The sequence below is a fragment of the Lepidochelys olivacea genome (genome assembly GCF_965140295.1).
Source record: "Lepidochelys olivacea isolate rLepOli2 genome assembly, chromosome: 1".
In the NCBI taxonomy this organism is placed as follows: domain Eukaryota; kingdom Metazoa; phylum Chordata; order Testudines; family Cheloniidae; genus Lepidochelys; species Lepidochelys olivacea.
Window position 1 is genome coordinate 178,713,941 of NC_140411.1, and position 14,001 is coordinate 178,727,941.

At 41.0% G+C, this 14,001-nt stretch overlaps 1 protein-coding gene across 1 annotated transcript in view; it reads left to right on the top strand.

Annotated features, from left to right (window-relative positions):
* Window positions 1-3,066: 3,066 nt before the first annotated feature.
* Window positions 3,067-14,001, top strand: part of SAMSN1 (SAM domain, SH3 domain and nuclear localization signals 1) — a 120,148-nt gene continuing 109,213 nt past the window's right edge. Inside the window, exons 1-2 of the mRNA XM_084633339.1 lie at window positions 3,067-3,152; window positions 13,367-13,504. Coding sequence (XP_084489465.1) covers window positions 3,129-3,152; window positions 13,367-13,504 — 162 coding nt within the window. The 5' untranslated portion in view covers window positions 3,067-3,128. The remainder of the gene's footprint in view (window positions 3,153-13,366; window positions 13,505-14,001) is intronic.

Sequence of the window (14,001 nt, forward strand, 5' to 3'; positions counted from 1 at the left end):
GAGGAGGTGGGGAAGAGGCGAGGCCGGGGTGGGGATTTGGGAAAGGAGTTGGAATAGGGGCAGGGAGGGGGCAGAGTTGGGGCAGGGCAGGGGTGGAGGCAGGGCGGGGCTGGGGATAGGGGGAGGTCAAGCACCCGCCGTTGCCAGTAGGTGTCAGCACCTATGTGCCCAAGGTCACCCAGCAAACCACTGACTGGGGCAGGAATTGGGTACAAGTCTTTTGAGTCGCAATCCAGTGCTCTGTGCGCTAGAGTGTACTGTCTTGAACGCCTGTATATATGTAAATATGTAGATTAAGTGCCAGTAGATGGCACTCAAGAATATGCAGCATTGTTCCTCACTTTTGTAGTACATGTCTTGTTGTGCTCTGCAAGGGGCTTCTAGTGTGTAGCTCTTTACATGCACCTGTTAATTTTCCTCAGTTTCTAATGTTTAAAAAAAAACATGCAGGAAAAACCAATCAACCAACCTAGGGGGTTAATGGGAAGCCTTCCCAACCCTCTTTATGCATCACAAAGAAGCAAAAAGACCTTTTTGGGTCTGTCTTTTTGTTTTTGGAGGGGTTTGTAGTAGAAATTCAACTGTGAAATGTGTTGATCCACCAACTTTTGCAGCATAGAAAACTCACAGGGGACAGAATTAAACTGCAAAGAAGTGACCTAGACAGATATAGGTGGTCAGGGCTATGGGCAATGAGAGGGAAGTCTGGCATTTACAAATATAAAGTTTTCCCAATTCCACTTTCCCCCCCCATCAAATTAAAGTAAATTTCATCTTGTCTTTTTGTTACTGTCAGATTATTACTTGTTCATATAACCAAGCACTATAGTTGTCATTGGGGAGATGTGGAATGAGGGCTAGTAGGTTGGGAGGGAACAAAGTCCACAAGAGAATCTAATCTTAAATGATTCATACTAGGAAACGGTTTGAGAGCCATTGGGCTAGTTTCCTTCTTTCTTCCTTATTTTGCTGGAAGTCAGGTCAGTACCAACATGTGCTATTATAACTGAACTTCTCAAGTCAGTGGCACTATGTTAATTTACACCAGTTCGTGATATGGGCCATTGTCTTTCTCTCCTGTAAGATCACTCCTCCTCACCATTCTCTGTCATGGTGGACAGCACCAGTATCCCCTGTGACAAAGTTCCTGCTCTACCTTGGTGGGTCTTGCGCTTATTGGCAGATTTGCTCGCCTTGGAGCTTCATGGCAGCCCTCAGCTTGGCTGTTTTTCTGAACCCACAGTCCAGGTTGACTCCTCCTGTGTCTGACCAGGAGTTGGGAAGATTTGGGGGGAACCCGGGCCCACCCACTACTCTGGGTTCCAGCCCAGGGCCCTGTGGAATGCAGCTGTCTAGAGTGCCTCCTGGAACAGCTGTGCAACAGCTACTACTCCCTGGGCTACTTCCCCATGGCCTCCTCCCAACACCTTCTTTATCCTCACCATAGCACCTTCCTCCGGGTGTCTGATAATGCTTGTACACCTCAGTCCTCCAACAGTCCGCGTTCTCACTCTCAGCTCCTAGTGCCTCTTGCTCCCAGCTGCTCACACCATACCACAAACTGAAGTGAGCTCCTTTTTAAAACCCAGGTCCCCTGATTAGCCTGCCTTAATTGATTCTAGCAGCTTCTTGATTGGCTGTAGGTGTTCTAATCAGCCTGTCTTAATTGTTTCCAGAAGGTTCCTGATTGTTCTGGAACCTTCCCTGTTACCTTACCAGGGAAAAGGGACCTACTTAGCCTGGGGCTAATATATCTGCCTTCTATTACTCTCCTATAGCCATCTGACCCCCTAGTCACACAATCCATAACCAGAGTCCTTGACTCAGCCCTCTTTGACTTCCTCACTTCTAGTATTTTCTAATGGCAAAACTGATTATTTCAGTCTTAGTCTGCAACATCAAATTATTGACATGTTGGATTGCTCTTGGGAACTTATTCCTTTGTATGTAGGTAAAAAATCAATTTCTTCTGAGTGATCCAATTCAAAATGAGAATAAATCTAGGCCCAGATTGCAAAGATAGGTTCCCAAATTTATGCACTTTTTATATTTAGGTCCCTAAATCTGAATTTAAGTATCCAACTTCAGACTACATTCCAACTACATTCAGAATTGTGGACTGCAGTGTGTAAATAACTGATATGTCAATTCACTGGCTGAATCAAAAGGGAAAAAAATGGTTTTGTGCTGAACAGAACACTTAGTTTGACCTGAAATAAAATTTTGTATTTTTAATGTTTTTAACCTTTTTTCTAATTACATAAAATGAAGTAAAATTCTAAATGAAAAGACATTTTGTTTAGAAAATGTCAGAACAAAACTTTTCAACTTTGGGGCTATTTTCCCCCAATTTTATTTATTTAGTCCAAAACAATTTGAGAAATTCAACTTTAATTCATGAAAAGTTTGTCAACATGAATCTGAATTTTTTGACCAAAACAACTTTTGGCTGAAAACTTTTATGCTGCTGTAGTCCACAGTAGTAAAGATGGCTGTTATTCTACCATTTTCTTGTATACAAAATAAACATTTTTGTAAAATTCCTGTTCTGAACTTTGTTTGCAGTGTTATTGTAGCCATGTTGGTCCCAAGATATTGGAGAGACAAGGTGGGTGAGGTAATATCCTTTATTGGACCAACTTTTGTTGGTGAAAGAGACAAGCTTTTGAGCTTACACAGAGCTCTTCTTCACATATTACGTCATCCACCTTGTCTCTCTTGTTGTATACTTGTCAAATAAATGAAGTAAATCCAGCATGCTTGCCTTTGAGTTCTTCATGTATTCTACTGCTTTTAGACAGAAGAAGCTTTATTTCCATTATGATGATAAACTAGATGGTAACAACAACCTGTAAAAGACTGTATTTTCCTAGTCCATCATAATCAGTCATGCCATGCTTTTGTTTTGTTGGTAAACATTGTTCATTAATTTGGGAACAGTGTGTGCAGGCAAGCCTGTCTCATTTGATAATGGGATCTGAATCCAGTGGATTATTGCAGGGGATTTTATCTTGCTGTAATCTCCAGGGTGAAATGTACAAACAGCTGGGAGGACAAGAAGGAGCATTGTGCGTCTGGAATTCCTTGAAACATTATTTTGGAGTGCTGGAGTTTAGCATCATATCAAAATGAATCTTTTCTGTTTTTCATTGGTAAGTCTACTTGCATTTTATATCTATTATTTGTTACTATATTACTGGTTTTGTAAACTGAACTGACACATGATCAGAACGAGGACAGATTAAAGTTATTGCGTAGAGCACTGTACATGGCATGTATCATAGAAAAAGCCCACTTAGGTGTGTGTGTATAAAAAGCTGAAGATAGGGAAATATGATTCAATTAAAATAAAATGTAAAGTAAATAAAAGTAGACATTTGGGAGCTTTCGAGGACACACTGCGTGCTGCCTATGATATATGTGAAACTTTGCAGTTTAGAAACTGAACTATTACATGTGGCAAATTTGACTCCAAAAAACTTTGGATGTTTCCTATTTGTATCTCAATTACAAAATAAATTAATGCTGTAATTTATTCTGTTGTTTCTGAGATGCTTCAAGGATACTGAGACCCATATTTTCTTGCTTATGAAGTACCACAAAACTTTTTCTAGCATGTTTCCCATTAGCAGAGCATTGTCAGTGCACAATCTGAGGCACTAAATTAGTCATATGGCTGCGTTCACTCAAGGATATAGAAGTTGATTTAAATCCTTTCCCCCCCTCTCATGCCTGCGGAGAACTGGTCAGAGTTAACAGGTAGAATCAGATTTGCAAAATCTATGGAGACTCCTTCTCTTTTCAGTGGTTTATCTTCCAGCGCCAAGACTGTATATTAATAGTGACAAATTTGTGTATTTGCTATAGTTCTTTAGTACACTACACCTGTCTACCAGTTTGTCTTCTCCTTTCCAGATATTTTAGTGTATGCGCAGAAAGAAAGAAAAAAATATTTTAAAGTGTATATGGTGCTTATAGTACAAGCATTAATGGTTCCATTTGTGTAAATTGTGGTTCCTTTTTGTTAAAGCTACTTCACTGCAGAATGCCCAGCATTGTTCAGTTTAAGGATTTATTTCTGCTTTGGGATTTTGAAAATAAAATGCAGCAGATTTTCAGGGCTTTTCTTCCCAGAGCCCCCTCAATGAACAGTAATAACTCTGTCAGAACCCAGTGATGCTTTTGGTCCCAGTTTAATATGAATAACTTTTCTGTTGGTCAAATTTAACACCTAAATGTATGTGCAAAATGGCAGTTTGGCCATCAAAGAAGCTTGAATTTGTGGCATTATGTAGGACTGTAACTGGCACAGTTACACCAGTCTTTTATCGTTACATTAGAGCAGTAGCTTGCGTTTGATGAAGTCCAGCTGTTAAGAAACTAGACTACCACGTGTTGTTGTCAGATGTAAAACAGGTGCACAGCCAAAAAGATGGGACTGTGTGGGTAAAGAGTGGGAGACCCAGTTTTTCCCCCAATTAAAATGACTTCCCCAACTAGTGCTGCTCTCATTGTGACTGAAACAGAAAATGCAATATAGCCTTCTTATGTGTGAAAGTCAGTGTTGCTATAGCTTCTTTATGAAATAGTTCATCTTGTTTAAAGTTTGATTCTAAGAAGTTGATCTACATTCTTTGCAGGGTCTCTATATGAGCTATTCTGAATACTGAGATAATCCTTTGAATAGTTGGCCAAACATCTTTGATCATATCAAAAACTGCATTCAGACAATGTATTGGTCACTAATCCAGATATGCCACTTCATAAAAACCAGGTCCATGTGCACTCATCTCTACTTGTCTGATGAAGTGCAATTCTTTGCTAAAATGGGATTGTCTGTCTTGAAAGTGGGTTATTGGTACAAATATGTCTGCTTCGCCACTTATACCCCAGCATTCAACTGAGTTTTGAAATGGAATATGGCAGTGTGGCAATTGTAGAAAGAAAAGGGCAGTGGCAAATGGGGTTAAGTTGTCAGGAAGAGACAAGTTTTCTCTCATGAGTCAAGGGGAAAATATGATTAAAGAATAGATTGGATGGGATTTTTAATGTTCCTTTTAAAAACTGAAGAAGCATCTTGCTGCATCACCACAAGACATATGTCATGTGGGATTTGTACAGCATTTCACAAAGGTGCTCCCTCTTTTCAGATTTGTTGGTTTGTTGGGGTTTTTTGTGCTAGAATAGCAAAAAATGCTTTTTTAAAAAAAACGGAGGGTTGACAGATTCTGATGTTGTACAGATTGGTGACTTCCAAAGCTTTGTTTAAAAAAAAAAAAAACTCATCTAAGTGGTCAAGCTTCTGGCAAACTGGGCACTGGTGGAAGGGGTGGGAATAATTCCAATCAATAGCTGCCTTCCCTCTCCCCATGAACTCACGGTTTTAGAGGATAACAGGAGGCACTACTTCCATATCAATGGGAGAAAGCTCTGACGTCAGAAAAATTAATTTTGGTAGCTCACCTAATAAATCACAGAATCCTGCAAAGTTGAGGAATAGTTAGACTTTGGGAGGTCTTGTCTTTGCAACAAAGCCCGTTGCCAACTGTGTCCACATATCTATTCAGGGGACACCATCATAGGGCCTAATTAGAAGGATCTAAACTACTACATACCACAAGGGGCCACCTCTGAACAGCATACTAACCCACAGCATACTAACCCTTGATCGTTTACCTGCACATCTACCAATGTGATATGTGCCAGCAATGCCCCTCTGCCATGTACATTGGCCAAACCAGACAGTCTCTAGGTAAAAGAATAAATGGACACAAATCAGACGTCAAGAATTATAACATTCAAAAACCAGCCGGAGAACACTTCAATCTCTCTGGTCACTCAATTACAGACCTAAAAGTCGCAATTCTTCAAAAAAAACCAAAAACAAAACGCTTCAAAAACAGACCCAATGAGACACTGCTGAATTGGAATTAATTTGCAAACTGGACACCATTACTTTCAGCTTGAATAAAGACTGGGAGTGGATGGGTCATTACACAAAGTAAAACTATTTCCCCATGTTTATTTCCCTCCCTACTGTTCCTCACATGTTCCTGTCAACTGCTGTAAATGGCCTACCTTGATTATGACTACAAAAGTTTTTTTTTTTCTCTCCTGCTGGTAATAGCTCACCTTAAGTGATCACTCTGGTTAGAGTGTGTATGGTAACACCCATTGTTTCATGTTCTCTATGTATATAAATCTCCGCACTGTATTTTCCACTGAATGCATCCGATGAAGTGAGCTGTAGCTCACGAAAGCTTATGCTCAAATAAATTGGTTAGTCTCTAAGGTTCCACAAGTCCTCCTTTTCTTTTTGCGGATACAGGCCAACACGGCTGCTCCTCTGAAATACATCCTTTATGTCACAGACAGCAGCAGGAGTTAATGGGCAGGGAAGTGTCAAGAGGATCAGCTAATCTTCCTCTCCATAGCCCTGGTGTGGAGGGCACACATTAGGGCTGCCATGGCAGCTGCAGAATAGTTCTGCAGCCTGCCCTCCCATCCACAGGCATGGCCAGGCGAGCTATTCAGGCTGGGCACTGCACTGAGAATTTAAGCCAAATCAGATCCCTTACATGTCTGCCTCTATGTTCCGTATGGTAGCCAGTTAGCAGTAAGTTTTGCTGGTGAAACCTAAAGCTAAATAGAGTGGGGCAGTTTAATCATCTTGGTGATTTTTCAGAAACATAGAACTAGTTTTGCATATTATATCACACTTTGATTTGGAGAGGCAGAAGGCTGATAACATCACATCCAAATTATTGCATTTGTTCATCCTTTTATAACCTGAAACGTTTTGCAAACAGACCAAGGTTCCTATATGATAGACAAAGTGAAAATGAATATTACCATTATAAAGTGATGCGACTAATATGCTGCTAATTAAATTAGGTAAAGCTTCAGTACAGTAAAGTAAGAGAGTTTATGGGTAACAGAAATGCCCTAAACATGTAAATGCCTGTGTTAATATTGTGATGTGTTTAGAAATGAGTTGAATTTAAAAAACACTTCTTTCTGCATGGTAGAACCCCTTGAAAGAGTCAAAGGGACTTCTCCAGCAGACTGGAATAGTTTCTTGTCCTTCAGTGCATTGTCCTTCTCATTCACTCCTTGTTCTCATTAGTTGAATTTTGGCCAGCCACTGCACAGGAGCCTATGATTAAACCAAGAGTTGGACAACGAATGGACAGCCCTGCTGGACACTTTTGTTGTTGTTGTTGCATCTGCCCATACTGTGGTGATGGGTGTCATGTGAAAAGTAAAGAATCGCAGAAAATGTCACTCCTGATACTGAACAAGGATCTTTCTTGATGTAAACCCCAGAGCTAGAAGGCTCAGTAAATCTCTCTGCCCCCCCATAGGAGAAATGAGAAATGCTGGCTATGACAGGTTTAATGGACATATAAGAATTTCTCCCCAGTGCAACTCTGCACAGAGTTTTATGTTATTTGGAGTTGGTTTGTGTTCTGTTTTTTGGCAGTGATATTAAATGGTGCATATAAATGTATTTATGGAAGAGGGGAGAAATTTGACAGGTTATAGCCCGGAGAAAGTAGGTCACCCTGAACTGACCAGTAGTGAACTCTAATTAGGTTGTGAGCTCAAATTCAGCAAAAGGAGTAGGTCCTTACTTGGATTCTAGTAAGGCTCCTGGATTCTAGAATTTCTACACCCTGTTTGGAATTGATTCAGTGGGACTGGACCTATTAGCAGCTGAGCTAGTGAAGTTAACGCTGTGGATCCTGATAAGTCTGTCGTAGAACTGATGCAGCTGATTTTGCTGAACCTGGAGAGAGGCATAAGAGAGCCTGGTGGAGATGACTTTTTGGAACCAGATCTGGAAGCCCTAGATCAAAGTGGAACCCAGTGCTATGGACTTGGACTGGAGTAGACAGTGAGGAGAGTTACCTCCTGATGCCCACTTGACCTCCAACTGAGACAATACAGATTTGTGTGTGAGTGAGGATTATGTTCTGAATAAGACCTCTGGGTTCCGAACAAGGCATGTAAAGGAAGCCATGGGATTGGCCATGCCCCTTGTAATTTCCTTTTACTGTGTAAACAGATGCTTATCTTGTTTTCCTAAATAAAAACAATTGGCGGCTTCATGTACCCAAGGCTGCCCAGGTGCTTGTGAGTGGGAAGAACCACATCCAAAAGTAACCAAGGGGGTTAAAATTTATCCTGGGAATGGATAAGATTTAGGTGGGGGCTTGAGCCAATCACTTTATTTTAGAAAGTATCTTTATACAGCATTGAACCTGGCCCTTAGTACTGCTAATGACACCTGGCAGAACATCACCTAGACTAAGGAAAACAGTATTATCTCTAAAGCTACTCAGCCTTTGTCTGCATCACTACAGAGCTTCTGTCTAGAATCTTCCCCTCTCCTCCTCACTGGCTTCCCGCTACAGATTATTGAATGAAAAATTACACATATCCTTATAATCACACATCATGAAATGTTTGTATATAGGGTTTGGGGTGCGAGCAGATAGAATCCTTGCTGCTTTTCCTCACCTTGTGTGCTCACAGGGCTGGTCACATCCTAGTCCTAGCTGGGTTGTATGTCTTGCAGGGTCTTTATTCCAGTGGCAGTTTGTATCATGCCAGATGTTCTAACCTCAAATTTTCAGGCTCTATTAGAATTACTGTGGTTTAAAGAGGAAAAACTGTTTCTTTCTGAAATAGACACTTTTAAAAATCATTTATTTTAATACAAGCAGAGTGTGAATAATTTCTGTGTATTCCGGAATCAGATTTCCTTAACCCCAGAAGAGTTCATTTTCCTTTTAGTATGGACTTTTAAAAAACTATACTGCAATCTAACCAGTGTGCAGTCAGCTCTTTGTAGCAGTCCTCCTGCTTAGAAAACCCAGCCCTGTTATACAGACAAAACAGTTCTAATGCTAGCAAGGGACAAGCTCAGGTGAACTCATTTGCCCTTTAAGCCCACTACTAGCTTTTAGGAATGTAGCAAGCACATGTTGTTCTACTTAAGCCGTGTGCTACATTCCCAGAATTTATTAACTCATTAGTTCCTGGAATAGAATACTATGTAAAACATAAAGATAACCAAGTATTTATATGTTTAAAAGATGCTCCCTTAACTTTTAGCTTTGCTTTTCAAGGATGTATTGCCATGAGGCTATTAATGTTCAGTAGATAAGCACAGTACTTCTGACCTATGTGGATGCAAAGAATAATTCACTTGGCTTTGAACTGATGTATTACCAGCCAATAAAATTGTTCTTCTAATCCCAGGCAGACTTTACCTAAGGCTCAACATGCTTTCTAGTTCCAATCTGTAAAGCTTCTAAACATTAGCAATATGGCTTCAAATAACCTTCCCAGGGCCAGTCTTACCTAAAATGGCACCCTGGGTGAGGCTGGGGGTGGCGTTTGTCTGGGGACGGAGCTGGGGGCGGTGCGGGCCAAGAGGTGGATTGGAGGTGCAGGCAGAGCAGGGAGTGGAGGTGGACCATGGCTCTGAGGTGAACAGGACTTGGGGGGTGGAGCTGGGCAGGGGGCTGTTATTGTGACACATTCCTGATGGTGCACCCTTCTGACCACGGTGCCCTGGGTTGTTGCTTACATCAACCACCCCTAAGGCTGGTCCTGAACCTTCCTTTTGTATCAGAAGAATAAATGCTGCGGTGTAGTAATATCCAAGTTTATTTCATAATATTGGTGTTAAAACTATGAATTAGTTATTAGGGGCCAATTTCTAGTACCCTTAGTCAATTTATTCCTTGATTAATTCAAATCAGTGGGACAATTCATGGAGTAAATTTCTACTCAACATGAGTAAGGGTGACAGAAACGAAGCCCTAGGAAAATTGTACAGGAATAATCCGATGTAACCACTGTGAGGCAACGTGTTTTCAGAAAGGACCTTGTGTCTGACTACTGTTATGACTATACATAGTTTTGACTGTGAAATGTAACATTTCACTATGGCTGCAGTGCAGAGGAGACAGGAGGATTGAATACAGCCCTATGAAAAACCAGAGCTCAGCTTCGGTGTGTGCACCACTCCCGACTTGCCTTCCTGGAAGAACTCTCTATAATAACTGCTGCTGTAGACCACAACAGGCCACAACTGACCTGGAGATCCAAGGTGGGTGAGGTAATATCTCTTATCAGACCAACTTCTGTTGGTGATAGAGACAAGCTTTCAAACTACACAGGGAAAGGTACTCCCAGTATCACAGCAAAATTCATTATTCTGCTAGACACTAACAATCACGGCCTGAACGGAGACGCTGGATTTATGGCTTAATTACAACAATCTGTAACCCACTAACCCCCTTCTTTTTTTGTCTTATGACTGCAGAAATGTTAACAGGCCACTCTGCCTTGAATGGTCCCCCTTGCAATATGTTCTAAATACTTATGCTAAACAATCTCTTCCGCCTTGCATTTTGCTGTGATTATCGGAGTACTTTTCCCAGACCTGTAAAAGAGCTCTATGGGTATGTCTGTACAGCAGTGGTTCTCAAACTTTTGTACTGGTGACCCCTTTCACACAGCAAACTACGAGTGCTACTCCCCCCACCCGGCCATAAAATTAAAAACAATTTTTTTTTTTTATATTTAACACTATTATAAATAGTGGAGGCGAAGCAGGGCTTAGGGTTTGAGGCTGACAGCTCGCGATCCCCCAGGTAATAACCTTGTGACACCCTGAGGGTTGTGAACCCCAGTTTGAGAACCCCTGACTTGGGGTGATGGGGCTTGAGCTGCAGGGCTGTTTCATTGCTGGGTAGACTTCTGGGCTTGGGCTGGAGCCCAGGCTATAGACACGTGCAAGGTAGGAGGGTCCCAGAGCCTGGGCCCCAGCCTGAGCTTGGAAGGCTACACAGCAATGAAACAGCCCCACAGCCCAAGCACTGCAAGCCTTTGCTTTGCTGTGTAGACATATCCTCAGTGACTCGAAAGCTTGACTCTCTCTCACCAATAGAAGTTGATTCAATAAAAGATATTACCTCTCCCACCTTGTCTCTTTTGTCTTCTGGGACCAACACAGCTACAACTACACTGCATACTAGAGATCCAAGGATGTCTCAACTTGCTCAAAATGTTTAGAAGGAATAAATGAAAGCAACCTCAGCAGGCACCAGTGCAGGTCACCTTAACTTCTGAGCAGGGAAAGACTAGATTGCCCACCACTATAATGACAAAGCGCTGAAGGGTTGATTGTTAGAATGTCTAGATGCTTAAAAGTCTATGGAACAAAAAAAAGAACACAGAGAGATGGCAGATGGAATAATGGCATTGAAGGCAGCAATTTCACAACGTCTTATCTGAAACAAAATCAGAATGATGTAAAAACAGGTCTACTGTAAAAAAGTGTGTTAGTAATTGCTATCAGAGAAACTGGAGATTGGTGAAAAAGAGCGCTAGCCTACTCTGATAGAGAGACGATCCCTGGCAAGAATCCCTGGCAAGAACAAGCCAGTGAACAAGAACAATGAATATACTATGATCCTCATAGCATTGAACTTGCAATAGTCATAGGTCATTTTTAACTTCTGAAAAAGGGTGTTGTCCATAAGGAGGTCAAGTGTAATTTCCGGACTGGAGGCCTATTGTTCTGTTAAGACAAAAATATTCATTGTTGAAAATATGAAGACTTTAATTTTATTTTCAATGAAGTGGACAGCCGTTCGTAACAATATTTGGTTATATCTAGAACAATAACATGCCATTGAGACATAGCTAACTGCCTTGCTTTGGAGTACACTGGGAAATCTGACCATTGGACTGTGGAAGCAGAAGACTTATGTTTCAGACTTTCATATTTGTAAAGGGATGTAAGGATAGCTACATACTGTTGTTGTTTTTATCTTGTTAGGTTTGGCTTACTGTTGAAAGTTCATTTTTTGATCATTTGATTGTGACTGAATAATCACAGATACATCTATTGGCAATTTTCATCTTCATTGTGTGTGTATGAAACCTTGCAGTACTTACTCAAAGGAACAGAGTTCACATTCTTAAGAGCGAGAACAGTATTTGGTTTTGCCAACTCTTACAATTTTGTTGTTGACTCTCAGCTATTGGATGTTTATCTTAAAGCTCTACATCCTGGTATCATGGGATTTTGCGACAATCTCAATTTATATTCAAAACCAAAAATGTGTCTAGCCTTGATAGTTTCAGAAATAAGCTTGAAAATGTGAAATCTAAAGGCTCAAAAGTCAGGATGCAAATATATTTAAAAAAAAAAAATCTTATGGTTTTTAAGCCAACCTCATGGTTTTCTGGGGGTCTGACCTATGATTGTTGAATGCTTGGGGTTTGCAAGGTACAGAAAAGAGCAACAAAAATTATTAGGGGTATGGAACAGCTTCCATATGAGGAGAGATTAAGAAGACTGAGACTTTTCAGCTCAGAAAAGCCACGACTAACGGGGTTGGTGGTGGGGGGGGGATATGATATAGACCGCTATAAAATCATGATTGGTGTGGAGAAAGTAATAATGAAGTGTTATTTACTCCTACTCATAACACAAGAACTAGGGGTCACCAAAGGCAGCAGGTTTAAAACAAACAAAAGGAAGTATTTCTTCACATAACGTATAGTCAACCTGTGAAACTCTTTGCCGGAGGATGTTGTGAAGGCCAAGACTATAACAGGGTTCCAAAAAGAACTAGGTAAGTTCATGGATGATAGGTCCATCAATGGCTATGAGCCAGGATGGGCAGGGATGGTGTCCCTAGCCTCTGTTTGCCAGAAGCTGGGAATGGTGACAGTGGATGGATCACTTGGTGATTACCTGGTCTGTTCATTCCCTCTGGGGCACTTGGCATTGGCCACTGTGAGAAGACAGGATACTGGGCTAGATGGAGGTTTGGTCTGACCCAGTATGGCTGTTTTTATGTTGAATGCTTGGGCTTGGCAATACATTTTATTTTTCCCTTCAAGGAAAGCACTTAACCTTCTTCAGTAAAGGCCATTATCAGAATCCCCTTCCCTCTGTCTTTGTTCGCCGCTCTTTTCCGACAAATGAAAGAGAAATCTTTGCTTTTTTAAAATTCAGTATAATGGTTATTGATCCTTTTAAAATGGGAATTTCTGCTCAACCCTTTGCTTCATTTCCAGCTATGGAACCTGGTATTCAGTTTCCGCGGTGTCATGATCTGGGAAGCAAGTTCCAGCGTCCAGACATCATTTATTTTAAATTTGTTTATATATGCCACAAAAAAAAAAGTAATGGAAGTTTTGAAAGATGGTGTTCACCCTGGAGAAGCTCTGTGCTTTCACTGTATTTTATCCATCATAAAAGCTTCTGGCTTTCTTTTTCTGAGTGCATGTGTATAAATGCACAGCTAATGATATGTGCATCTCTGTATTTCAGGAAGGCTCCATGGACAGCTTGTATGAACCAGTCCAAGAGCACCAAGACTCCGATGAGACCATTAGCATTAGCAGCAGAGCTAGCACTCCACTGAGCCCCTATGTGAAATGTGGACCTCCAGACCGATCTCTGTCTTTGGTGAGTGAAAATAAGTGAAGTGCCCCATGCACTCTCCTCCAAACCATTATTTTTCTTGTCTGAGCTTTCCAACAGAGCCAGCGTTGTTGTCTCAGCCTCAAATTTTAAATATCTACACTCCTTGGAACCTACCAACATCCTACTAAGGTTTTTCTCAGACCTTCGTGCTTGTGAGATAGATGAAATGAGTGCTGTCCAGTCTTACAAATAGGACCCTAAAAACAGGTCCTGGGCTCTGTAGCACTTTGGACATGATCCAAATCCATTGAAGTCAATGGGAGTTCTTCCAGGGGTGTCAATGAGCCCTTTATAATTAAGTATCCATTATATAGAAGGACATGCAATATAACCACAGACTAAAACCATATACGAAGAGAGATTGAGAGGGGTCTATGGAAAAATTATTTTATGGGCAAAGTATGTGATTCCCATTTAGTAGTAAAAATAATTAAAGGTGGGGAAGGAACTATATGGTAAAATGAAAGGATTCACTGTAT